Source organism: Tachyglossus aculeatus, chromosome 7 (genome assembly GCF_015852505.1).
Source record: "Tachyglossus aculeatus isolate mTacAcu1 chromosome 7, mTacAcu1.pri, whole genome shotgun sequence".
Lineage (NCBI taxonomy): Eukaryota > Metazoa > Chordata > Mammalia > Monotremata > Tachyglossidae > Tachyglossus > Tachyglossus aculeatus.
Genome location: NC_052072.1, coordinates 31,347,290 through 31,373,296, shown reverse-complemented (window position 1 = coordinate 31,373,296; position 26,007 = coordinate 31,347,290). Strand labels below are relative to the sequence as shown.

Here is a 26,007-nt window from a genome sequence, read left to right as displayed (position 1 = left end):
CTCTGGCTCCCAGGCTGTGCTTTTTCCTCCAGTCCATTATGCTTTCCTTGCCTCCATCTTAATAATGGTAATATTTAAGCAGCTACGGTGTGCCAAGCACCGTGCTAAACACTAGGGTAGATACAAGATGATCAGATCGAACACAGTACCTACCCCACATAGGACTTTCAGGGAGAACTCATATTTTATCCTCATTTTGGGTACAGAGAACTTAAGTGACTTGCCAAGGGTTACACAGCAAACAAATGACAATCAGGATTGGAACTTGGGTCTCCTGATTTAATCCTGTGCTCTTTTCCACTAGGCTCTCCTACCTCCTCATCTTCAATGTCTCACTCCACTGGCTCTGGCACTATTATGTGCCAAACACTGTACTAAGCACTGGGGTAGATAATCAGGTCCTACATGGAACTCACAGACTAAGTCGGAGGGAGACTTCTAGACTGTGAGCCCACTGTTGGGTAGGGACCGTCTCTATATCTTGCCAACTTGTACTTCCCAAGTGCTTAGTACTGTGCTCTGCACACAGTAAACGCTCAATAAATACGATTGATTGATTGATTGATTGAGACAGGTGTTGAATCCCCATTTTCCAGATAAGGGAACTGAGGCTCAGAGAAGGTAAGTGATTTGCCTAAGGTCACACAGCAGATGAGTGGCAGTGTTAGAACCCATGTCCTCTGATTCCCAGGTCCATTCTTTCCACTAGGCCAAGCTCCTTCATATGGGCTGGTTAAAGAGAGCCAATATGAATTATTAATAATAATATCTACTAAGCACCTATTGTGTGCAAAGCACCAAGCACTCAGAAATAATACCTGGGTGAGAAATAGACATGGCCCCTGGTCCCCAAGAAGCTTAAATCATGAGGACTGACACTATAAGGTCTGGGGAGCTGGTAAAGAAGCTATTTGTGACTTACGGCTCGATATTAAGAGAGATGGGTAGCCCCTGGAGGTTTATCATCATCATCATCATCATCATCAATCGTATTTATTGAGCGCTTACTGTGTGCAGAGCACTGTACTAAACGCTTGGGAAGTACCAGTTGGCAACATATAGAGACAGTCCCTACCCAACAGTGGGCTCACAGTCTAAAAGGGGATGAGATTTGGATGCCAAGTGATATTTCAAGGTGCACACCCATATGGTAGAATAGATGGAAGGGAAGAGAGCTTGAAGACAGACAGACCATGGAAGAGGCTGCTACAGTAATCTCATCACGATATAAGAGCTAGGACTTGGGTTGTAGCTATTATCGGCAGGATTAAACGGTTGATTGAATGTGAGAGTGGAAGAACAGTAAGAGGTCAAGGATGACACCAACTCTGGGCTTCTGGAACAAGGATGGTGGGGTTGTGACTGACTAGAATGGGAAAATGAGGAAGAGTGGTTTAGAAGGAAAGATGAGAAATTCAGCTTCAGATACGTTGAGGTTGAATAGGGCATTCAAGTGGAGATATCCTGGAGACGAGAAGAAATCATCGTCATCATCAATCGTATTTATTGAGCGCTTACTATGTGCAGAGCACTGTACTAAGCGCTTGGGAAGTACAAATTGGCAACATATAGAGACAGTCCCTACCCAACAGTGGGCTCACAGTCTAAAAGGGGGAGACAGAGAACAAAACCGAACATACAAACAAAATAAAATAAATAGAATAGATATGTACAAGTAAAATAAATAAATAAATAAATAGAGTAATCATCAATCGTATTTATTGAGCACTTACTATGTGCAGAGCACTGTACTAAGCGCTTGGGAAGTACAAATTGGCAACATATAGAGACAGTCCCTACCCAACAGTGGGCTCACAGTCTAAAAGGGGGAGACAGAGAACAAAACCAAACATACTAACAAAATAAAATAAATAGAATAGATATGTACAAGTAAAATAAATAGAGTAATAAATATGTACAAACATATATACATATATACAGGTGCTGTGGGGAAGGGAAGGAGGTAAGATGGGGGGGATGGAGAGGGGGAAATGCAGAATTGTAGAGTAAGAGAATATCTGGGGCTGGAGATCCGTGGATCTGTGTAGTTACACTTGGGTCTGTGACCTTTGAGCATTTGATATTTGCCCCACCCTCAGCCCTAACAGCATTTATGTACATATCTTTATATTCTAGATTAGGATTATTTTATTATAGATTAGCTATTACAGGAGCACTGTCTCCTCCTCTAGATTGTGAGTTTATAGTGGGCAGGTAAGGTGTCTGCCAACTCTGTTGTACTGTACTCTCCCAAGCGTTTAGTATAATGCCGTGCACGTAGTAAGCGCTCAATAGATACCACTGGATGATTGCTTGCTTGATTGGAGAGGTAGATTTGGAAGTCATCCAGATAGAGGTGGTAATTAAAGCAATATATGACAGATTGGCTATATGATACCTCACCCTCGGTTAGCATATGGAAGTGGAAGAGAAGTTTTGAATATCTAACAGTGTCTTCATTTGTGACTTTATAAATTAACCGGTCACTAGTCGGGAATTATGTATATCTTATAATTATAGATCATTCCCCTTGTTGGGTAAGGATTGTCTCTGTTGCCGAATTGTACTTTCCAAGCGCTTAGTACAGTGCACTGCACACAGTAAGTGCTCAATAAATAAATAAGTACAGAAACACTGGGCATGTCACTCCCCACCTCAGTGCCTTAGAGAAGCAGCGTGGCTCAGTGGAAAGAGCCCGGACTTGGGAGTCAGAGGTCATGAGTTCAAATCCCGCTCTGCCAATTGACAGCTGTGTGACTTCGGGCAAGTCACTTCACTTCTCTGGGCCTCAGTTACCTCATCTGTAAAATGGGGATTAAAACTGTGAGCCCCCGGTGGGACAACCTGATCACCTTGTAACCTCTCCAGGGCTTAGAACAGTGCTTTGCACATAGTAAGTGCTTAATAAATGCCATTATTATTATTATTATTATTAATAAAAATCTCCAGTGGTTGCCTATCAACCTTTGAGTCAAACAAAAACTCCTCACTCTCGGCTTCCAGGCTGTCCATCACCTCGCCCCTCATACCTCACCTCCTTTCTGTCCTTCTCCAGCCCAGCCCGCACCCTCCGCTCCTCTGCCACTAACCTCCTCACTGTACCTCGTTCTCGCCTGTCCCGCCGTCGACCCCCGGCCCACGTCCTCCCCCCGGTCTCCCTCCACACATCCACCAAACTAGCTCTCTTCCTCCCTTCAAAGCCCTACTGAGAGCTCACCTCCTCCAGGAGGCCTTCCCAGACTTAGCCGCCCCCTTTCCTCTCCTCCTTCCCTCCCCATCGCCCCCCCTCCCTCCCTCTGCCCTACCCCCTTCCCCTTCCCACAGCACTTGTATATATTTGTACATATTTATTGCTCTATTTTATTTGGACATATTTATTACTCTCTTTTATTAATGATGCATATATAGCTATTATTCTATTTATTCTACTTGTTTTGTTGTCTGTCTCCCCCTTCTAGACTGTTGGGTAGGGACCATCTCTATATGTTGCCGTCTTGTACTTCCCAAGCGCTTAGTACAGTGCTCTGCACACAGTAAGCGCCCAATAAATATCTCTCCTCCCCATCGCCCCGACTCCCTACCCCCCTTAATAATAAATAGGTACACATTTTTTATATCTTTTGGACTGTGAGCCCACTGTTAGGTAGGGACTGTCTCTATATGTTGCCAACTTGTACTTCCCAAGCGCTTAGTACAGTGCTCTGCACACAGTAAGCGCTCAATAAATACGATTGATGATGATGATGATGATGAAATATGATTGAATGAATGAATAAAATGCGACTGAATTAATGAATTCCTAATTTTCTGGCCCTAAGCATGTTTTATTACTCTATTTATTTTACTTGTACATATTTACTATTCTATTTATTTTGTTAATGATGTGCATTTAGCTTTAATTCTATTTGTTCTGACGACTTGACACCTGTCCACATATTTTGTTTTGTTGTCTGTCTTCCCCTTCTAGATTGTGAGCCCGTTGTTGGGTAGGGACCGTCTCTATATGTTGCCGACTTGTACTTCCCAAGCGCTTAGTCCAGTGCTCTGCACACAGCAAACGCTCAACAAGTACGATTGAATGAATGAATGAATCTCCTTGAAATATTTTCATGTATTTCCAGGTATCTGTAACTCATCCCCACCTGCTAAACCAACAGAATCTTCAAAATTGAACTTCGCCAGCTCCTTCCTGAACTTTGGTATGATTTCTTCTATTTTATCTAGGTCATATATGTTGAATTTGAAGTATTAGTTTTTGGATTTGCTTTCAAGTGGCAGAGGCAGACCCCTTACATTTAAGATCTTTTTTCATAACTTTCCTTTTTTAAGACCTAGTAGTTACCAAAATTACTTTTTGTGCAACCAAGTCCCATAAAAGGTGAATGCCTGGCTAGTTTGTAGAAAATGGCTGTTTAAGTCAAATGGAGCGGGAAGAGATGTTCAAGCGATGTGTTTTTCTGGCCATAAAACAAAATTAGAACTAACTCTGAAGTACCATATAGTGGAAAAACTTGGAAAGAATGGTATGGTTGCTGCTGTCTGTTCTTTTTTTACTCATGAAATGGTAGAAATGAAATGTATTTCTATTAAATTTTATATTTTAAGTTGCTCACCTAACTGCACATGTAAGTCCATAGTTTTATGATGACACTTTGGGGTGATTGGAAAAAAATGTAAATGATTTTATCTGCTATTTGCAATATCACTGAATACTCTAGATTAAGCCTAAAAAGCTTAGAAAATGAAAAACTGACTGGACAACTAAATGGCGAAGAACAGGATAACTCCAAAGGCAAAAACATAATAATAATAATGACTGCGGTCTTTGTTAAGCACTTACTATGTGCCAGGCACTGTACTGAGCGCTGGGGTAAATACAAGCAAATCGGGTTGAACCCAGTCTCATTATTATGTTAATGTGTGCCTTCTGTGTCTTACGTGCTTTTAGGTTGAAATTTCACCTTGCAGAGAGGGTTTTTAAACTTGTACTGTCAATAATAATAATAATAATAATAATAATAATAATAATAATAATAATGGTATTTGTTAAGCGCTTACTATGTGCCAAGCACTGTACTAAGTTTCTTGGTAGATACAAGATAATTAGGTCCCACATTGGTTTTACAGACTAAGTAGGAGGGAGAACAGGCATAGAATTCCCTCTTTCCAAATGAGGAAACTGAGGCACAGAGAAATTAAGTCACAAGGTCACAGAGCAGGATTAGGACCCAGGTCCTTTGAGCCCCAGGTCCATGCTCTTTCCACCAGCCATGCTGCTTCTCCATAATATCCATAGTACACCTTTTATAATCTTGTTTTTGTTGTATTCGTTGACCTTGTAACACGTCGATGAAAATTCATCCTGAAAAAGTCAAATTCTTGCATACTGCATGAAAATATGCCGGAATATAAAGAAATATAAGTATAATCATTTCATTGTTTATGTTTTGCTCTTAGGTTTCGCGAATCGTTTCTCAAAACCCAAAGGACCGAGGAATCCTCCACCGACTTGGAATATTTAATACAATTTGAACTTTTATAAGAAAGTATATTTGGTACAATGCTGCCCGAAGCTGCATATGTTTCTTCAAACAAAATCACCATAGTGCTGAGGAGTGGGTTTCATAATCAACAAAACAGCAGTCAAGGAATAAGATGATGAGATGGATAACTTTAAAATAAAAATGGGATGTTCAATAGATGCAGGCAGCTTAACACTTCCTATTCCTTAACATCAGGCTGGAATCCACAAAATTTAGCATCTGCGTTCATATGAAGACTATTTTATGGGAAAACAGTATTTTCTTTTAACTCTTGGAGGAAAAAAGCTGTTTTTCACTTAGGTAGAATGTGATATATTTAACATTTATAAAGTAGTGGATGTTGGATCAGATCAATTTAAATATTATGATGTGATCATTTTCATGTTATTATATATTTATTTTCTATTCTGACAAATAGCTAAATAGACTAAAATATTGACTATTAATTTAGAACCTAGTGGAATAAATACCCAAGAGTTCTTCAGGGAATATTTGCACATAAAAGAACAAAATTACTTTCTATTTCTTCTTATAATACGATTTTGAAAAGGGTTTGCAATAGAGAGTAAATGATTATTCTTAATAAAGAATTAGAGTGATGCTAAATCTCCTTGAAATGACTTTGAAAGTATTTAGTCTGATTAGCAGACAGAGAGTTTCAATGAGAACTGACTAGTGCGACGTAAGCAAATAAATAAATGTAGACTGGACTTTCAAGGAAATATCTTTTTTTTTAGTAGTTTCCCAGAGAGGTCCAACTGTCTGTCCCTAGAAGGGAATTTGCGATTTAACCCGTGACGACCTAAATCTAACCAGACTGTTTTAGGTGAACTGTCAGCTCTAGAGCATTTCTGTAAGAGCATAGAAACAGTTTTGTTATTGTTAATAGACATACAGATTAATTTTTACTCCTGTTTGTTCACTGATTTTTCCTTCTGCTCCTCTGCCCCTATTCCTTTCTTCTCTTCCTGTAATGACCTTGCTGTCATTCTCTTCTATAGCCCTCTTAGACTCATCTTATGTCCCGTAACTCTTCTATCGGTCTTTCTGTCTCTGCTTTTATTTACTCCATCTGTACTTATTTACTTATTTCTCCCTTTCCTTGTCCTGAGACTCTAGTCTTTTCTGTCCCTCTTGTCCTCTGACTTGCAATTTCCGCTTATCTTTTGTCACCCTCACTGGTCTTCCTTTTCCTTCCCTTCTATTCTTCTCTTCCCAGTGCCTTGTAACCTCTCCCTTTAGCTCACTCTCCCTGACCCTCTTCCTGTTCTTTTCCATTTTCCCCTATTTTTCTTTATTAATTATTTTCTATCATTTCTTGAATGCACTATAATGTGCAGAAACTCGTACTAGGCACTTTGAAAAACAATGAAATTTAGCAGACACAGTCTAAAATGCAGGGACCCAACAAATAGCAGAAGTCCAATCCTTCAAAAGTTACCAACAGTATCCATAATTAGAGGACTAACTAATAAAGAGTCTCAGAAGCCCTTCAGTAAATTGTTTCTCCAGGGTGACTTTCCTGTCCCCAAAGTTCATTCATTCATTCTTTCAGTCGTATTTATTGAGCGCTTACTGTGTGCAGAGCACTGTACTAAGCGCTTGGGAAGTACAAGTCGGCAACATATAGAGATGGTCCCTACCCAACAACGGGCTCACAGTCTAGAAGGGGGAGACAGACAACAAAATAAAGCATGTGGACAGGTGTCAAGTCATCAGAATAAATACAAATAAAGCTAGATGCACATCATTAACAAAATAAATGGAATAGTAAATATGTACAAGTGAAATAAATAGAGGAATAAATCTGTACAAACATATATACAGGTGCTGTGGGGAGGGGAAGGAGGTGGGGGGGATGGGAAGGAGGAGAGGAAAAAGGGGGCTCAGACTGGGAAGGCCTCCTGGAGGAGGTGAGCTCTCAGTAGAGCTTTGAAGGGAGGAAGAGAGCTAGCTTGGCGGATGGGCAGAGGGAGGGCATTCCAGGCCAGGGGGAGGACGTGGGCCGGGGGTCGATGGTGGGACAGGCGAGAACAAGGCCCATTGAGGAGGTTAGTGGCAGAGGAGGGTGCGGGCTGGGTTGTAGAAGGAAAGAAGGGAGGTGAGATAGGAGGGAGCGAGGTGATGGACAGCCTGGAAGCCGAGAGTGAGGAGTTTTTGCTTGATACGTGGGTTGACTGGTAGCCATTGGAGATTTTTGAGGAGGGGAGTAACATGCCCAGAGCGTTTCTGCACAAAGTTCATAGTTTGACAATTTTCCAAATGGTTTAAAGGCTGCCTGACTGATTCCTTAATCTTTCAGCCAGTGGCTGACGTGGGATGCATTGACGCGGTGATAGGAGAGTCAATCGTTGGTATCCGTGCAGTGCTTACTCTGTGCAAAGCCCTGTACTAACTGCTTGGGAGAGTACATTAAATTAGACAAACTCCCTGACCTCAAGGAGTTCATAATATAGCAGGATAGACGGACGCTGAAATAAATTACAGGTAAGGAGAAGCATCAGAGTTTAAAGGGAAGGACGTAAAGCAATCTGGACCAGAGGTCAATGAGCACCCAAATATTTGGGTGAGGTGGAAGTGCTGGAATGGGAGTGGGTAGGGAGAGGGAAAAGTGTGGGAAGGTGAGAGATTAACCAGGGAAGGCCTTGAAGTGATGTAATTTTAGAAAGACTGTAAAGTTGTTGTGGGCAGGGAATGTGTCTTTTATATTGTACTTCGCAAGCGCTTAGTATTGTGCTCTGCCCAAAGTAGGCTCTCCAAAGAAATGAATGCTTGACTGACTGAAAATGGGAAGAATGGTGGCTTACTGACCGTGAAGTGGGGAGAGAGTTCCAGGGACGAGGGTAGGCACACAGAAAGAGACAAAAATGAGACAATAACTTGAGAGGAGCAGTGTTGCCTAGTGGAAAGAGCATGGGCCTGGGAATCAGAGGACCTGGGTTCTAATCCCAGCTCTGCCACTGGTCTGCCGCCTGACCCTGGGCAAGTCACTTACCTTCTCGATGTCTCAGTTACCTCATCTGTAAAACGGAGGTTAAGAGTGTGAGCCCCACGTGGGACAGGAACTCTGTCCAACCCAATTTGCTTGTATCTACTTTAGAGCTTAGTACAGTGCCTGGCACATAGTAAGCGCTTAACAAATACCATAATAATAATGACAGTAATTAGTAAGTACTTAACAAATACCATTAAAAGGGTGTGAGCTGTATTTTACTGGGAGAGGAGTGATTGTGATCGGGGACTGGGATCACATCTATCAACTCTGCTGTACTGTAACTTTCCTAAGCATTTGGTATAGTGCTCTGCACACAGTGAGTGCTCAACAAATACCACTGATTTTTTTTTATGGTATTTGTTAAGTGCGTACAATGTGCTGAACATAGTTCTAAGCACTGGGGTAGATACAAGTTAATTAGGTTGGATACAGTCCCTGTCTTGCATGGGGCTCACAGTCTAAGTAGGAGAGACAACACTTATTTAATTCCCATTTTACAGTTAAGGAAATGGAGGCACAGAGAATTTAAGTGACTTGCCCAAGGTCACACAGCAGGCCATTGGGAGAGCCAGGATTGGAACCTAGGTCCTCTGACTCACAGGCCTGTGCTCTTTCCACTAGGCCTTGCTGCTTCTTGATTGATTGATTGAGGATACGTAGCGGGGAAAGAACTGACTGAGTGCCTTAAAGCTGATATCAGTTCAGGACTGGGTAACCATCGGAGAATTTTGAGGGGTGGGAAGACGTGCCCAAAATAATGCTTTAGAAAAATGATCCAGGCACCAGACTGAAACATAGACTGGAAAGGGGAGAGGCTGGAGGCAGGGAGGCCTGTGAGGAGTTGGGAGAAGAGTGGGAGCTGGGATCGCAGGTCTCATTCTTCCCACATTCCAGACCATCCATCGTCATAAAGCATCTGGACTATGTGGTCCTCTCTTTTCCCCCCACCTCCACCCATTTTCCTCCCTATTCTTCTTCCTCACTCTCCCTTCTTCTTGGCTCTGTCCTTCCCTTCCTCCTTTCTCTTCTCATTTGGTGCCCCCCGGGATGCTCTTTATCAGTTTGAGGGGAAGAGGAAGGGCAGGGGCACACTGCTTACTTTTGCCCAATCTCATCTTGAGGGTTGGGCAGTAGGGGAGGAAAGTTACCTCTAATAATGATAGTAATAATAATAATAATAATAATGATGGCATTTGTTAAATGCTTACTATGTGCAAAGCACTGTTCTAAGTGCTGGGGGGATACAAGGCTCACAGTCTTAATCCCCGTTTTACAGATGAGGTAACTGAGGCACAGAGAAGTGAAGTGACTTGCCCAAGGTCACACCGCTGACTATTGGCAGAGCCGGGATTTGAACCCATGACCTCTGACTCCCAAGTCCGGGCTCTTTCCACTGAGTCACGCTACTTCTGATATCAGGCCCTTACTGTAGTTCCAAGGCCCCAGAGAAAAGGGCCAATAGATGACAAGAGAAGCAGCGTGACTCAGTGGAAAGACCCCGGGCTTTGGAGTCAGAGGTCATGGGTTCAAATCCCGGCTCCGCCACTTATCAGCTGTGTGACTTTGGGCAAGTCACTTAACTTCTCAGTTACCCTCAGTTACCTCATCTGTAAAATGGGGATGAAGACTGTGAGCCCCCCGTGGGACAACCTGATCACCTTGTTAACCTCCCCAGCGCTTAGAACAGTGCTTTGCACATAGTAAGTGCTTAATAAATGCTATCATTATTATTATTATGATGACGAGCTTCTGGCCAGGGCCAGGGTTTCTTCCGGAGGGTTTGGAAAGAGCAGTAAAAAAGGAAGCCTAGTCAACAAATTATCCCGGTGAAGTCCAGAATGGCGCAATTTGGGATTCTGTAGGAGGATGTGAGCTAGATCCTAGTGGCATATCCGTCAGTTTCCCAATAGTGGAATTTGGATCTTTTGGCATGTGGAGATTTACCCAAAACGAGTTACGCTAGCCTAATAGAGTCAAGGAACACACGGCTATTTCTGCAAGCAAATCACAGTTTTATCGATCTATTCTTTATCTACTAGCATATGCTTCCCTAACATGCCTGGCACACAGCCCTTAACAAATACCAGAATAATAATACACACACACATACGTACCTTCTCACGGGCCTGGGATGCAGAAGGTCATGGGTTCTAATGCCGGGTCGGTCGCTTGTCTGCTGTGTGACCCTGGGTAAGTCATTTAACTTCTCTGTGCCTCAGTTACCTCCCTGTAAAATGGGGATTGAGACTGTGAGACCCACGTGGGACAAGGGACTGTGTCCAACCTGATTTGCTTGTCTCCATCCCAGCACTTAGTACAGTGCCTGGTACATAGTAAGCACTTAACCAAAACCATAATAATAATAATAATAATTAGAATGACCTAATTCGGGCCAAATCCAATGGTCTCTAATAATAATAGTAATTATTAATTATTTATCTATTATTAATAGATAAATACTATTGATGGATTGGTTAGCGCACTAGGCTATACACAGTAGGCTCTCGATAAATTTGATGGATGAATTTACTTTGTCATTTCTACGGTCTCTCGTTTGCATGCCAGGGCTGGCGTGGAGCTCGGCGGTTTCAAAATAACGAGAGCCTAAGTAATCATTACTATTATTATTAGAGGCCATTGGATTTGGCCAGAATTAGGTCATTGGTGAACTTAGAGAGGGCAATTTCCATGGAGTAGAGCGTATCAAACGGAAACTACTGAGAATTGACTTTTAAGCACTTTATCATCTCCCTGACTTCCTATTATCAGCTCTTTTCTCCCACTACAACCCAGCTCACACTTTTAGTTCCCCTCAAGCTAACCTGCCCTCTGAGCTTTGTTCTTGTCTCTCCTCCTGCCGACCTCTTGCTAATAATAATAATAATAATAATGGCATTTATTAAGCACTTACTATGTGCAGAGCACTGTTCATACCCATCCACCTTCCTGGAACTCCCTTCACAGCGGACAGATGAAAACTCTCCCCATCTCCAAAGCCTTTCTGAAAACACACCTCCCGGGTTAATTTCTCATTTCCCACTTTATGTCTTCTCAACTGCCACGTCACGCTTCCAGGCCAGCTAAGCCCTTAAATACTAAAAACGCCCCGTAACATTTATGTTTGTATTTTATAAATTCAGTTTCTTCCTCCAACCTGCAACTTTCTTTGGCATCAGTCCCCTTGAATTGGATTGTAAACCTGAGGACGGACATCCTTACTACTCACCGTGTAGTCTCCAAGATTCTTGGTACGATGCAAGCGCTTAAGCTCGGTACACAGTAAGCACTTGATAAATACTATTGATGGATTGATTAGCGCACTGGGCTATACACAGTTGGCTCTCGATAAATTTGATGGATGAATTTACTTTGTCATTTCTACGCTCTCTCGTTTGCAAGCCAGGGCCGGCGTGGAGCTCGGCGGTTTCGAAATAACGAGAGCCTAAGTGCCCCTGGTGTTTCCAGCCTCTTTTCCAATTCATCAAAAGAGGGAAAGGTTGCTGGTGGTTTGTTTTTTTTATTCTACTTGAGCATTTTTTGGGCTTGAGATTGCCAGGTTAGGTTGGCACTGACGGGCAGCCGGTCTCTGGCTCCCTTTTAGTCTGGGACTCCCTACAATTGACATCTGATCATCAATCGTATTTATTGAGCGCTTACTATGTGCAGAGCACTGATGTTCAGGAGTGCTGGAGGCTCCAACCTTGCTTTGCCACACAGCCACTTGCCTAGGCCTGGATGGCTGCCCTAAGGATCGCTGACCTGGCAGAGCAATCCATAGGGACGTGAAGATGGGAAAGTGGAAATCTGAGATCCTAGTTGTCAGTGGAGATGATGGGATGTTATCAGTTTCCCGTCCTGGGGCAGCCAGGAGGGGAAACTAGTAGCATATGCTTGGGCCTTCTCTCTGTTGCGCCCCTTACATATTCCAAATATCATCAATCGTATTTATTGAGCACTTACTACGTGCAGAGCACTGTACTGAGCGCTTAATAATAATAATGTTGGCATTTGTTAAGCGCTTACTATGTGCAAAGCACTGTTCTAAGCGCTGGGGGGGATACAAAGTGATCAGGTTGTCCCATGTGGGGTTCACAGTCTTAATCCCCATTTTACAGATGAGGTAACTGAAGCTCCGAGAAGTTGTGACTTGCCCGAGGTCACACAGCAGACGTGGCGGAGCCGGGATTCGAACCCATGACCTCTGACTCCAAAGCCCGTGCTCTTTCCACTGAGCCACGCTGACTCCTCAAGGACAGGGAATGGGAATCCTGCATCTGTCTTCCTCTCCCAAGTGCTTAGTGCAATGCTTCGCTGGCAGTAAACCCTCCAAAAGTGCCATTAATTGATGCCGATGAGAATCGAAGGGCGGCAGGAGAGCACTGTGCGGGATTATGGCTAAAACAAGCATTTCCATTGAACAATTTAATTCGAAAAAAATACAATTTCCTGGGAGTAGAAGCAAAAAAAAAAAAAAAAAGAGTCATTGGCTTGGTATAAGCCCGGCTCAAAGTGAGAGTTCTGGTTTCTGGCTTTGACCGTTTCAATCAATCAATCAATCAATCATATTTATTGAGCTCTTACTGTGTGCAGAGCACTGGACTAAGCGCTTGGGAAGTACCAGTTGGCAACATATAGAGACGGTCCCTACCCAACAGTGGGCTCACAGTCTAGAAGGGGGAAACAGAGAACAAAACCAAACATATTAACATTTTTAGACTGTGAGCCCACTGTTGGGTAGGGACTGTCTCTATATGTTACCAATTTGTACTTCCCAAGCGCTTAGTACAGTGCTCTGCACATGGTAAGCACTCAATAAATACGATTTATGATGATGATATTAACCAAATAAAATAAATAGAATAGATATGTACAAGTAAAATAAATAGAGTAATAAATATGTACAAACATATATACATATATACAGGTGCTGTGGGGAAGGGAAGGGGGTAAGATGGGGGGATGGAGAGGGGGACGAGGGGGAGAGGAAGGAGAGGTTTCAATTTACTTCCATCTTTATTCCTAGATTTCCTCCCCAAAACAGTGAGACTCTCCTATTTCATTAGCTTCTGTACGAGGCTGGAAATTTCCACAATTTCCTCCCCAAAACAGTGAGACTCTCCTATTTCATTAGCTTCTGTACGAGGCCGGAAATTTCCGCAAAAGCAACGCGATGCTCCCCTTTGCCTGGAGATCTTCAATACTTGGGTAAACGACACTTCAATTAACCCCCAGGACAGAAAAGAACAGTGCTTTGCACATAGTAAGCGCTTAATAAATGCCATTATTATTATTATTATTATTATTATTAAAAGAGCATGGGTTTGGGAGTCAGAAGTCATGGGTTCTAATCCCGGCTCCGCCACTTGTCAGCTGTGTGACTTGGGACAAGTCACTTGACTTCTGGGCCTCAGTTCCCTCATCTGTTAAATGGGGATTAAGACTGGGAGCCCCACGTGGGACAACCTGATCCCCTTGTATGCCCCCAGCACTCAGAACAGTGTTTTGCGCCTAGTAAGCACTTAACAAACACCATCATTATTATTATTATTATTCTCTGTGCCTCAATTCCCTCATCTGTCAAATGGGGAGACAACCTGATCACCTTGCAACCGCCCCCCCCCACGCTTAGAACAGTGTTTTGCACATAGTAATCGCTTAACAAATGCCATCATCATTATTATTATTACTTTCTGTGCCTCAGTTACCTCATCTGTCAAATGGGGATTGTGACTGGGAGCCCCATGTGGGACAACGTGATCACCTTGGATCTCCCCCAGCGCTTAGAACAGTGCTCGGCACATAGTAAGCGCTTAATAAATACCTTTACTCTTACTGGAGAAGCAGCATGGCTCAGTGGAAAGAGCCCGGGCTTGGGAGTCAGAGGTCATGGGTTCTAATCCCGGCTCCACCACTTGTCAGCTGGGTGACTTTGGGCAAGTCACTTCACTTCTCTGGGCCTCAGTTCCCTCATCCGTCAAATGGGGATTAAGACTGTGAGCCCCACGTGGAGCAACCTGATCACCTCAGTGGAAAGAGTACGGGTTTTGGAGTCAGAGGTCATGGGTTCAAATCCCGACTCCGCCAATTGTCAGCTGTGTGACTTTGGGCATGTCACAACTTCTCTGTGCCTCAGTTCCCTCATCTGTAAAATGGGGATGAAGGCTGTGAGCCCCCCGTGGGACAACCTGATCACCTTGTAACCTCCCCAGCGCTTAGAGCAGTGCTTTGCACATAGTAAGCGCTTAATAAATGCCATCATTATTATTATTATCACCTTGTATCCCCCCAGTGCTTAGAACAGTGCTTTGCACATAGTAAGCACTCTCTGTCTCCCCCTTCTAGACTGTGAGCCCGCTGTTGGGTAGGGACTGTCTCTATGTGTTGCCGACTTGTACTTACCAAGCGCTTAGAACAGTGCTCTGCACACAGTAAGTGCTCAATAAATACGATTGATTGATTGATTAATAAATGCCATCATTGTTGTTATTATCACCTTATATCCCCCTCAGCGCTTAGAATAGTGCTTTGCACATAGTAAGCGCTTAATAAATGTCATTATTATTATTATTGTTATTATCACCTTGTTTCCCCCTCAGCGCTTAGAATAGTGCTTTGCACATCACCTTGTATCCCCCTCAGCGCTTAGAATAGTGCTTTGCACATCACCTTGTATCCCCCTCAGGGCTTAGAATAGTGCTTTGCACATAGCGCTTAATAAATGCCATTATTATTATTATTATTATTATTATTATTATTATCTCCTTGTATCCCCCTCAGCGCTTAGAATAGTGCTTTGCACATCACCTTGTATCCACCTCAGCGTTTAAAATAGTGCTTTGCACATAATAAGCGCTTAATAAATGTCATTATTATTATTATCACCTTGTATCCCCCTCAGCGCTTATAATAGTGCTTTGCACATCACCTTGTATCTCCCTCAGCGCTTAGAATAGAGCTTTGCACATAGTAAGCGCTTAATAAATGCCATTATTATTATTATTATTGTTATTATCACCTTGTATCCCCCTCAGCGCTTAGAATAGTGCTTTACCATAATAAGCGCTTAATAAATGTCATTATTATTATTATTATTATTATTGTTATCACCTTGTATCCCCCTCAGCGCTTAGAATAGTGCTTTGCACATAGTAAGCGCTTAATAAATGCCATTATTATTATTATTATTATCACCTTGTATCCCCCTTAGCGCTTAGAAGTGCTTTGCACATAATAAGCGCTTAATAAATGTCATTATTATTATTATTATTATCACCTTGTATCCCCCTCAGCGCTTAGAATAGTGCTTTGCACATCACCTTGTATCCCGCTCAGCGCTTAGAATAATGCTTTGCACATAGTAAGCGCTTAATAAATGCTATTATTATTATTATTATTATTATTATTATTATTATTATTATTATTATTATCATCACCTTGTATCCCCTCAGCGCTTAGAATAGTGCCTTGCACATCACCTTGTATCCCCCTCAGCGCTTAGAATAGTGCTTTGCACATAGTAAGTGCTTAATAAATGCCATTATTATTACTATTATTATCACCTTGTATCCCCCTCAGCGCTTAGAATAGTGCTTTGCACATCACCTTGTATCCCCCTCAGCGCTTAGAATAGTGCTTTGCACATAGTAAGCTCTTAATAAATGCCATTATCATTATTATTATTATTATCATCACCTTGTATTCCCCTCATCGCTTGGAATAGTGCTTTGCACATCACCTTGTATCCCCCTCAGCGCTTAGAATAGTGCTTTGCACATAGTAAGCGCTTAATAAATACCATTATTATTATTATTATCATCACCTTGTATTCCCCTCATCGCTTGGAATAGTGCTTTGCACATCACCTTGTATCCCCCTCAGGACTTAGAATAGTGCTTTGCACATAGTAAGCGCTTAATAAATGCCATTATTATTATTATCACCTTGTATCCCCCTCAGCGCTTAGAATAGTGCTTTGCACATCACCTTGTATCCCCCTCAGGACTTAGAATAGTGCTTTGCACATAGTAAGCGCTTAATAAATGCCATTATTATTATTATCACCTTGTATCCCCCTCAGCGCTTAGAATAGTGCTTTGCACATCACCTTGTATCCCCCTCAGGACTTAGAATAGTGCTTTGCACATAGTAAGCGCTTAATAAATGCCATTATTATTATTATCACCTTGTATCCCCCTCAGCGCTTAGAATAGTGCTTTACACATAATAAGCGCTTAATAAATGTCATTATTATTATTATTATTGTTATCACCTTGTATCCCCCTCAGCGCTTAGAATAGTGCTTTACCATAATGAGCGCTTAATAAATGTCATTATTATTATTATTATTATTGTTATCACCTTGTATCCCCCTCAGCGCTTAGAATAGTGCTTTGCACATAGTAAGCGCTTAATAAATGCCATTATCATTATTATTATTATTATCACCTTGTATCCCCCTCAGCGCTTAGAATAGTGCTTTGCACATCACCTTGTATCCCCCTCAGGGCTTAGAATAGTGCTTTGCACATAGTAAGCGCTTAATAAATGCCATTATTATTATTATTATTATTATCATCACCTTGTATCCCCCTCAGCGCTTAGAATAGTGCTTTGCACATAGTGAGCGCTTAATAAATGCCATTAGTGTTATTATTATCACCTTGTATCCCCCTCAGCGCTTAGAATAGTGCTTTGCACATAGTAAGCGCCTAATAAATGTTATTATTATTATTATTATTATCATTATTATTATTGTAGCCTTGGAGCGGACTGTGCCCCTTTAAGACCGTTGGCTCCGGCAGTTGGCGCGCGGGGCGGGGGGGAGATCACGTGACTCTGCTACCGTTTTTTACCCGGCAGCCTCTGGGGGGCGGGAGAACTACAATTCCCAGAAGGCGTTGCGGTGGGGGAGGGCGGGCCGCCCTAAACTGCAGCTCCCGGCATGCCTTGCTCAGGGAGGGGTAAGGCGGCGGGCGAGGGTTGGGGGGGGGGCTTCAAGGGTGCGCGCGGACCGCGCCTGCGCGCTGGGCGAGCCGCCCTAAGCTGCAGCTCCCGGCATGCCCTTGCTCAGGGAGGGGGAAGGCGGTGGGCGGGGGGGGGGGCTCCAAGGGTGCGCGCACCGCGCCTGCGCGCTGGGCGAGACGGCCTAAACTGCAGCTCCCGGCATGCCTTGCTCAGGGAGGGGGATGGCGGCGGAGGAGGGGGGTGAGCGCGGGCCGCCCTAAACTGCAGCTCCCGGCATGCCTTGCTCAGGGAGGAGGGTGGGGGCGGCTCCAAGGGTGCGCCCTAAACTGCAGCTCCCGGCATGCCTTGCTCAAGAAGGGGGAAGGCGGCGGGCGAGGGAAGTGGGGGCTTCAAGGGAGCGCGCGGGCCGCGCCTGCGCCCTGGGCGAGCCGCCCTGAACTGCAGCTCCCGGCATGCCTTGCTCCGGGAGGGAGGGGTAAGGCGGCGGACGAGGGTGGGGGCGGCTTCAAGAGAGCGCGCGTGCCGCGCCTGCGCGCCGGGCGAGCCGCCCCAAACTGCAGCTCCCGGCATGCCTTGCTCCGGGAGGGCGGGGTAAGGCGGCGGACGAGGAGGAGGAGGAGGAAGGGGGGGGGGCGGCGGTCGGGCCATTTAAATGTGTGTGTGAGGGAAATGGCCGCGCAGGTGGGAGCGGTGCGCGTCGTGAGGGCGGCGGACAAAGCGGCCGACGAGCGGCCCGGGCCGAGGGGGGCCAAGCGGCAGCGGCGGGCCGGCAGCGGGGGGCCCCGGGAGAAGCGGGGGCGGCCGGCCCACGACCCCGCGCCCGCCCTCCCTCACCGCCGACGGCGACGACGACGGCGCCAACCGCAGCCGACGGCGGGGTCGCCTCAGGCGGACGGGGCCGGGACGGACGAGCCGCCGCCGCCGCCGCCGCCGCCGCCGCCGCTCCCGTTCCCGGCCCCCGCCGCGGCCTCCGCCGCCTCCGCCTCCGCCGGGCCGCTCTTCACCCTGTCCCCGCTGACGCTGAGCCCGGCCGGGCCCAAGCCCCGGGGCCCCAAGGAGCGGGGGGAGAAGGACCGGCACCGCCACCGACACCACCGCCTCCTCCTCCTCCCCGGGGCCCCCGCACCCCACGGGGCCCCCGAACACAAGGGCAAGCGCGACAACGGACACAGGGCCAACGCCGCCGCCGCCGCCGCCGCCGGAGCAGGAGCCGCGGCGGCCCCCGCCAAGGTCCCCAAACGAGGTGAGGGCGACGACGAATTCACTCCTTCAATTCATTTATTTTTTACTTATTTATTTATTATTGTTTATTTATTATTATTTGTTTATTATCATTACTATCATCATCATCAATCGTATTTATTGAGCGCTTACTATGTGCAGAGCGCTGTTCTGAGCGCTGATAATGATAATGATATGAGCGCTGATAATGATAATCATAATAGTGATAGCATTTATTAAGCGCTCACTCTGTGCAAAGCGCCGTTCTAAGCGCCGGGGAGGTTAACGAGGTGATCAGGTCAATCAATCAGTTGTATTTATTGAGCGCTTACTATGTGCAGAGCGCTGTTCTGAGCGCTGGTAATGATAATAATAATAATGATAGCATTTATTAAGCGCTTACTCTGTGCAAAGCGCCGGGGAGGTTAACAAGGTGATCAGGTCAATCAATCAGTTGTATTTATTGAGCGCTTACTATGTGCAGAGCACTGTTCTGAGCGCTGATAATGATAATAATGATAGCATTTATTAAGCGCTTACTCTGTGCAAAGCGCCGTTCTAAGCGCCGGGGAGGTTAACGAGGTGATCAGGTCAATCAATCAGTTGTATTTATTGAGCGCTTACTATGTGCAGAGCACTGTTCTGAGCGCTGATAATGATAATGATAATAATGATAGCATTTATTAAGCGCTTACTCTGTGCAAAGCGCCGTTCTAAGCGCCGGGGAGGTTAACAAGGTGATCAGGTCAATCAATCAATTGTATTTATTGAGCGCTTACTATGTGCAGAGCACTGTTCTGAGCGCTAATAATGATAATGATAATAATAATAATGATAGCATTTATTAAGCGCTTACTCTGTGCAAAGCGCCGTTCTAAGCGCCGGGGAGGTTAACAAGGTGATCAGGTCAATCAATCAATCGTATTTATTGAGCGCTTACTATGTGCAGAGCACTGTTCTGAGCGCTGATAATGATAATAATAATAGTGATAGCATTTATTAAGCGCTTACTCAGTGCAAAGCGCCGTTCTAAGCGCCGGGGAGGTTAACAAGGTGATCAGGTCAATCAATCAATTGTATTTATTGAGCGCTTACTATGTGCAGAGCGCTGTTCTGAGCGCTGATAATGATAATAATAATAATGATAGCATTTATTAAGCGCTTACTCTGTGCAAAGCGCCGTTCTAAGCGCCGGGGAGGTTAACGAGGTGATCAGGTCAATCAATCAGTTGTATTTATTGAGCGCTTACTATGTGCAGAGCACTGTACTGAGCGCTAATAATGATAATGATAGTAATAATAATGATAGCATTTATTAAGCGCTTACTCTGTGCAAAGCGCCGTTCTAAGCGCCGGGGAGGTTAACAAGGTGATCAGGTCAATCAATCAGTTGTATTTATTGAGCGCTTGCTATGTGCAGAGCACTGTACTAAGCGCTTGGGAAGTACAAATTGGCATCACATAGAGACAGTCCCTACCCAACAGTGGGCTCACAGTCTAAAAAGTGGGCTCAGTCTAAAAGGTCGCCCCACAGGGGGCTCACAGTCTTCACGCCCATTTTACAGGTGAGGGAGCTGAGGCCCGGAGAAGCGAAGTGACTTGCCCAAAGTCACACAGCTGATAATAGCGAGGATGGCGTTTGTTAATCAGGCAGTCGTCTTTGTTGAGCGGTGCCCGTGTGCAGGGCACTGGACTAAGCGCTGATAATGACGATGATGAGGGCATTTGTTAATCAAGCAGTCGTCTTTATTGAGCGGTGCCCGTGTGCAGGGCACTGGACTAAGCGCTAATAATAATGATGATGAGGGCATTTGTTAATCAAGCACTCGTCTTTATTGAGCGGTTCCCGTGTGCAGGGCACTGTACTAAGCGCTTGACCGTCCCCCCCCCTTTTAGACTGTGTGCCCACTGTTGGGTCGGGACTGTCTCTAGATGTTGCCACTTTGTGCTTCCCAAGCGCTTGGTACAGTGCTCTGCACATAGTAAGCGCTCAATAAATACGGTCGATGATGATTATATTTTGTTGGTATGTTTGGTTTTGTTCTCTGTGTCCCCCTTTTAGACTGTGAGCCCACTGTTGGGTAGGGACTGTCTCTGTGTGTTGCCAATTTGTACTTCCCAAGCGCTGGGTACAGTGCTGTTCACATAGTAAGCGCTCAATAAATACGGTTGATGATGATTTTATTTTGTTGGTATGTTTGGTTTTGTTCTCCGTCTCCCCCTTTTAGACTGTGAGCCCACTGCTGGGTCGGGACTGTCTGTAAGCGCTCAATAAATACGGTCGATGATGATTTTATTTTGTTGGTATGTTTGGTTTTGTTCTCTGTCTCCCCCTTTTAGACTGTGAGCCCACTGTTGGGTAGGGACTGTCTCTAGATGTTGCCGATTTGTACTTCCCAAGCGCCGAGTACAGTGCTCTGCACATAGTAAGCGCTCAGTAAATACGGTTGATGATGATTTTATTTCGTTAGTATGTTTGGTTTTGTTCTCTGTCTCCCCCTTTTAGACTGTGAGCCCACTGTTGGGTAGGGACTGTCTCTATATGTTGCCGATTTGTACTTCCCAAACGCTTGGTACAGTGCTCTGCACATAGTAAGTGCTCAATAAATACGGTTGATGATGATTTTATTTTGTTAATATGTTTGGTTTTGTTCTCTGTCTCCCCCTTCTAGACTGTGAGCCCACTGTTGGGTAGGGACCGTCTCTATATGTTGCCGATTTGTACTTCCCAAGCGCTGGGTACAGTGCTCTGCACATAGTAAGCGCTCAATAAATACGGTTGATGATGATTTTATTTTGTTGGTATGTTTGGTTTTGTTCTCTGTCTCCCCCTTTTAGACTGTGAGCCCACTGTTGGGTAGGGACTGTCTCTATATGTTGCCAATTTGTACTTTCCAAGCGCTTAGTACAGTGCTGTGCACATAGTAAGTGCTCAATAAATACGGTTGATGATGATTTTATTTTGTTAGTATGTTTGGTTTTGTTCTCTGTCTCCCCCGTTTAGACTGTGAGCCCACTGTTGGGTAGGGACTGTCTCTATATGTTGCCGATTTGTACTTCCCAAGCGCTTAGTACAGTGCTCTGCACATAGTAAGCGCTCAATAAACACGATTGATTGACTAGCGCCGTACTAGCACTTAAGCGCTAACTATGCGCAGAGCGCTGTTCATCCCATTCGTTCAGTCGTATTAATAATGATAAAAGTGATGGCGTTGGTTAAGCGCTTACTGTGCGCAGAGCGCTGTTCATTCCATTCATTTAGTCGTATTAATAGTAATAATAGTGATGGCATTGGTTGAGCGCTTACTATGTGCAGAGCGCTGTTCATTCCATCGTATTAATAATAACAATAGTGATGGCATTTGTTGAGCGCTTACTATGCGCAGAGCGCTGTTCATTCCATTCATTCAGTCGTATTAATAGTAATAATAGTGATGGCATTGGTTGAGCGCTTACTATGTGCAGAGCGCTGTTCATTCCATCGTATTAATAATAATAATAATTATAGTGATGGCATTTGTTAAGCGCTTACTATGCGTAGAGCGCTGTTCATTCCATCGTATTAATAATAATAATAATAGTGATGGCATTTGCTGAGCGCTTACTATGCGCAGAGTGCTGTTCATTCCACTCATTCAGTCGTATTAATAATAATAATAGTGATGGCATTGGTTAAGCACTTACTATGCGCAGAGCGCTGTTCATTCCATTCACTCAATCGTATTAATAGTAATAATAGTGATGGCATTAGTTGAGCGCTTACTATGCGCAGAGCGCTGTTCATTCCATTCACTCAGTCGTATTTAATAGTAATAGTGATGGCATTGGTTGAGCACTTACTATGCGCAGAGCGCTGTTCATTCCATTCATTCAACCGTATTTAGTAATAATAATAGTGATGAGATTTGTTGAGCGCTTACTATGTGCAGAGCGCTGTTCATTCCATCGTATTAATAATAATAATAATAGTGATGGCATTTGAGCGCTTATTCTGTGCAGAGCGCTGTTCATTCCATTCATTCGGTCGTAATAATAATAATAATAGTGATGGCATTTGAGCGCTTACTATGTGCAGAGCGCTGTTCATTCCATTCATTCAATCATATTTATTAATAATAGTGATGGCATTGGTTAAACGCTTACTCTGCGCAGAGCGCTGTTCATTCCATTCTTTCAACCGTATTTATTAATAATGATAATAATGATGGCATTGGTTAAGCGCTTACTACGTGCAGAGCGCTGTTCATTCCATCATATTAATAATAATAATAATAATAATAGTGATGGTATTTGAGCGCTTACTGTGTGCAGAGCGCTGTTCATTCCATTCATTCAATCGTATTTATTAATAATAGTGATGGCATTGGTTAAGCGCTTACTCTGCGCAGAGCGCTGTTCATTCCATTCTTTCAACTGTATTTATTAGTAATGATAATAATGATGGCATTGGTTAAGCGCTTACTATGTGCAGAGCACTGTTCATTCCATCATATTAATAATAATAATAATAATAATAGTGATGGTATTTGAGCGCTTACTGTGTGCAGAGCGCTGTTCATTCCATTCATTCAATCGTATTTATTAATAATGATAATAGTGATGGCATTTGTTAAGCGCCTACTATGCGTAGAGCGCTGTTCATTCCGTTCATTCAGTCGTATTTATAATAATAATAGTGGTGGCATTTAAGCGCTTACTATGCGCAGAGCACTGGTCATTCCATTCATTCAGTCGTATTAATAAAAGTGGCATTGGTTAAGCGCTTACTGTGCGCAGAGTGCTGTTCATTCCATTCAGTCAACCGTATTTATTAATAATAATAATAGTGATGGCATTTAAGCGCTTACTGTGTGCAGAGCGCTGTTCATTCCATCGTATTAATAATAATAATAATAGTGATGGCATTTGTTGAGCGCTTACTATGTGCAGAGCGCTGTTCATTCCATTGTATTAATAATAATAATAATAATAGTGATGGCATTTGTTGAGCGCTTACTATGTGCAGAGCGCTGTTCATTCCATTGTATTAATAATAATAATAATAATAGTGATGGCATTTGTTGAGCGCTTACTATGCGCAGAGCACTGTTCATTTCATTCAGTCGTATTAATAATAATAATAATAGTGATGGCATTTAAGCCCTTACTATGTGCAGAGCGCTGTTCATTCCATTCATTCAATCATATTTAATAATAGTGATGGCATTGGTTAAGCGCTTACTATGCGCCGAGCGCTGTTCATTCCATTCATTCAATCGTATTTATTAATAATAATAATAGTGATGGCATTTATTGAGCGCTTACTATGTGCAGAGCACTGTTCATTCCATTCATTCGGTCATATTAATAATAGTAGTGATGGCATTTGAGCGCTTACTATGTGCAGAGCGCTGTTCATTCCATTCATTCAATCAGTCGTATTAATAATAATAGTGATGGCATTTGTTAAGCGCTTACTATGTGCAGAGCATTGTTCATTCCATTTTCAATCGTATTAATAATAATAGTGATGGCATTTGCTAAGCGCTTACTATGTGCAGAGCGCTGTTCATTCCATTCATTCAATCGTATTAATAATAATAATAGTGATGGCATTTGTTAAGCGCTTACTATGTGCAGGCTCAGTGGAAAGAGCCCGGGCTTTGGAGCCAGAGGCCATGGGTTCAAATCCTGGCTCCGCCGCTTGTCAGCTGTGTGACTTTGGGCAAGTCACTTCAGTTCTCTGAGCCTCAGTTACCTCATCTGTAAAATGGGGATTAAGATTGTGAGCCCCACATGGGACAACCTGATCAACTTGTATCCTTCCCAGTGCTTAGAACAGTGCTTTGCACATAGTAAGCGCTTAACAAATACCAAAATTATTATGTGCAAAGCGCTGTTCATTCCATTCATTCAGTCTCATTTAATAAGAATAATAATGGCGTTTGTTAAGCGCTTACTATGTGCAGAGCGCTGTTCATTTCATTCATTCAATCATAATAATAATGATGGCATTTGTTAAGCGTTTACTATGTGCAGAATGCTGTTCATTTCATTCATTCAATCGTATTTATTAATAATAATGATAATGGTGGCATTTGTTAAGCGCTTACTATGTGCAGACTGCTGTTCATTTCATTCATTCAATCATATTTATTAATAATAATAGTAATGGCATTTATAAAGCGCTTACTATGTGCAAAGCACTGTTCTAAGCACCGGGGAGGATACAACGTAATCAGGTTGTCCCACAGGGGGCTCACAGTGTTCATTCCCATTTTACAGATGAGGTCACTGAGGCCCAGAGAAGCAAAGTGACTTGCCCAAAGTCACCCAACTGACAGTTGGTGGAGCCGGGATTAGAACCCATGACCTCTGACTCCCAAGCCCTGGCTCTTTCCATTGAGCCACACTGCTTCTCTTTGTTAAGCACTTACTATGTGCAAAGCGCTGTTCTAAGCACTGGGGAGGATACAGGGTAATCAGGTTGTCCCACTGGGGGCTCACAGTGTTCATTCCCATTTTACAGATGAAGTAACTGAGGCACAGGGAAGCGAAGTGACTTGCCCAAAGTCACCCAGCTGACAGTTGGCGGAGCCGGGATTAGAACCCATCACCTCTGACTCCCAAGCCCGGGCTCTTTACACTGGGCCATGCTGCTTCTCTTTATTAAGCGCTTACTATGTGCAAAGCACTGTTCTAAGCACTGGAGCACTCTTAATAATAATAATAATGGCATTTATTCAGCGCTTACTATGTGCAAAGCACTGTTCTCTAAGCGTTGGGAAGGATACAAGGTGATCAGGTTGCCCCACAGGTGGCTCACAGTCTTCATTCCCATTTTACAGATGAGGTATAACTGAGGCACAGAGAAGTGAAGTGACTTGCCCAAAGTCACCCAGCTGACAGTTGGCGGAGCCGGGATTAGAACCCGTGACCTCTGACTTCCAAGCCCGGGCTCTTTCCATTGAGCCATGCCGCTTCTCTTTATTAAGCACTTACTATGTGCAAAGCACTGTTCTAAGTGCTGGAGCACTGTTAATAATAATGATGACATTTATTAAGCGCTTACTATGTGCAAAGCACTGTTCTAAGCACTGGGAAGGATACAAGGTGATCAGGTTGTCCCACGGGGGGCTCACAGTCTTAATCCCCATTTTACAGATGAGGTAACTGAGGCACAGAGAAGCAAAGTGACTTGCCCAAAGTCACACAGCTGACAATTGGCGGAGCCGGGATTTGAACCCCTGACCTCTGACTCCAAAGCCCATGCTCTTTCCACTGAGCCACGCTGCTTCTCGTATT

General features: G+C 43.9%; 2 protein-coding genes across 2 annotated transcripts in view; both read left to right on the top strand.

Moving 5' to 3' along the window:
- The window catches only part of PTPN22 (protein tyrosine phosphatase non-receptor type 22), a 53,716-nt gene extending 47,945 nt beyond the window's left edge, over positions 1 to 5,771 (top strand). Inside the window, exons 20-21 of the mRNA XM_038749305.1 lie at positions 4,122 to 4,199; positions 5,458 to 5,771. Of these exons, the coding sequence (XP_038605233.1) occupies positions 4,122 to 4,199; positions 5,458 to 5,522 (143 nt within the window). The 3' untranslated portion in view covers positions 5,523 to 5,771. The remainder of the gene's footprint in view (positions 1 to 4,121; positions 4,200 to 5,457) is intronic.
- Positions 5,772 to 10,376: 4,605 nt separating this feature from the next.
- The window catches only part of RSBN1 (round spermatid basic protein 1), a 53,007-nt gene continuing 37,376 nt past the window's right edge, over positions 10,377 to 26,007 (top strand). The window contains 8 exon segments of the mRNA XM_038748777.1: positions 10,377 to 10,396; positions 11,679 to 11,786; positions 11,938 to 12,034; positions 13,602 to 13,743; positions 17,398 to 17,498; positions 17,791 to 17,977; positions 18,088 to 18,160; positions 18,162 to 18,745. Of these exon segments, the coding sequence (XP_038604705.1) occupies positions 10,377 to 10,396; positions 11,679 to 11,786; positions 11,938 to 12,034; positions 13,602 to 13,743; positions 17,398 to 17,498; positions 17,791 to 17,977; positions 18,088 to 18,160; positions 18,162 to 18,745 (1,312 nt within the window).